The 1,070-nt window shown below is 49.8% G+C and overlaps 1 protein-coding gene across 1 annotated transcript in view; it reads right to left on the reverse strand.

Annotated features, from left to right (window-relative positions):
* Positions 1–378: 378 nt before the first annotated feature.
* Positions 379–1,070, reverse strand: part of LOC308301154 (regulator of microtubule dynamics protein 2-like) — a gene marked incomplete at both ends in the record, with an annotated part of 9,317 nt that continues 8,625 nt past the window's right edge. Inside the window, one exon of the mRNA XM_080745046.1 lies at positions 379–536. Within this exon, the coding sequence (XP_080601172.1) occupies positions 379–536 (158 nt within the window). The remainder of the gene's footprint in view (positions 537–1,070) is intronic.

Raw genomic sequence — 1,070 nt, forward strand, 5'->3', positions numbered from 1 at the left:
CACGAAATTAACTCAAATAATATATGTACATCTAACTCAAAACGAACAGTTGGATTTTTACTCATTTCGTTTGGTGTGACCTACTCAAACAATCACATACATGATATTCAGTGATTTTATTGAGTAAATATAACTTTTTCTAATAGTGCCATATACTCGGCCGCAGAATCATTTCTCAGAGTGTAGTTGTTTACATCAGTGCCAGGTCTTTTTGCTAACATGCTATACACTTCCGAGCCCTGCCGGTCGCTATCAAGGGCTCTGGTGGCCGAATGGATGGCACGGCTGGAATCGCGTGATTTTTTTGATTTTTTTGAGTACTTATACATCGTCTGCGAAGCACAGGATAGTGTATAAACGAACGTTTTAAGATAACATTTAAACTTGGGGAAGGCCTGGTCGCTGGGGCTGGGCAGCCGGCATGGGGCCCAGGGCCATGCCAGGCTGCATAAGCTGGAGGGGAGAGGCCTGGGGCCCTGGCTTGCCTTGTGATACAGGTGCCTGAGTTGCTGTGTTGCTGTGTTGTGGGTTTGGGACTGGTTAGAGAGAGGCTGGGGTGAGAGGAGGCTGTGCTGGGAGCAGTGGAGGCCGGCAGGGACGGTAGAGGCATGGTTCTGTGCTTTATGTTCAGGCAGAACGGTACAGGACACTTGTTTTCCTGACAGTGCGTGGCATGACAGCAACACAAAGCAACGGGGCAGCCTCCGTTGGTTTTGTGCTTGCAACCCTTCGTGTGCAGGACCCCCCTCTTCATCCTTTGGCAGGACGGCAGGGAGCAGTTAGCGTTGCGGCACTGGCAGGCGCGTGGCATCGAGTGACTCCGAGGTCTGAAGTCGGGGTACAAAAGTCGCAAGATACAAACTTGTAGAAACGACCGTTTCTACATCTGTGGTACTTCTTATAGTTGTTTTCGCAGTGTTCTTTGTTAGTCATGGCTGCCAGTTCCCACTTGATGTCATTCGGGAGTTGCGACATCTCCAGACCGTACCGAATAACCGCTAGCTTGCATAACACCCTGAGATCAGGACTTAAGTCTAAGGCGTACAGGTCATCTTTGCGGACGCCGTCTG

This window comes from Nannobrachium achirus (assembly GCF_963921795.1).
Source record: "Nannobrachium achirus genome assembly, chromosome: 16".
Classification (NCBI taxonomy): domain Eukaryota; kingdom Metazoa; phylum Chordata; class Actinopteri; order Myctophiformes; family Myctophidae; genus Nannobrachium; species Nannobrachium achirus.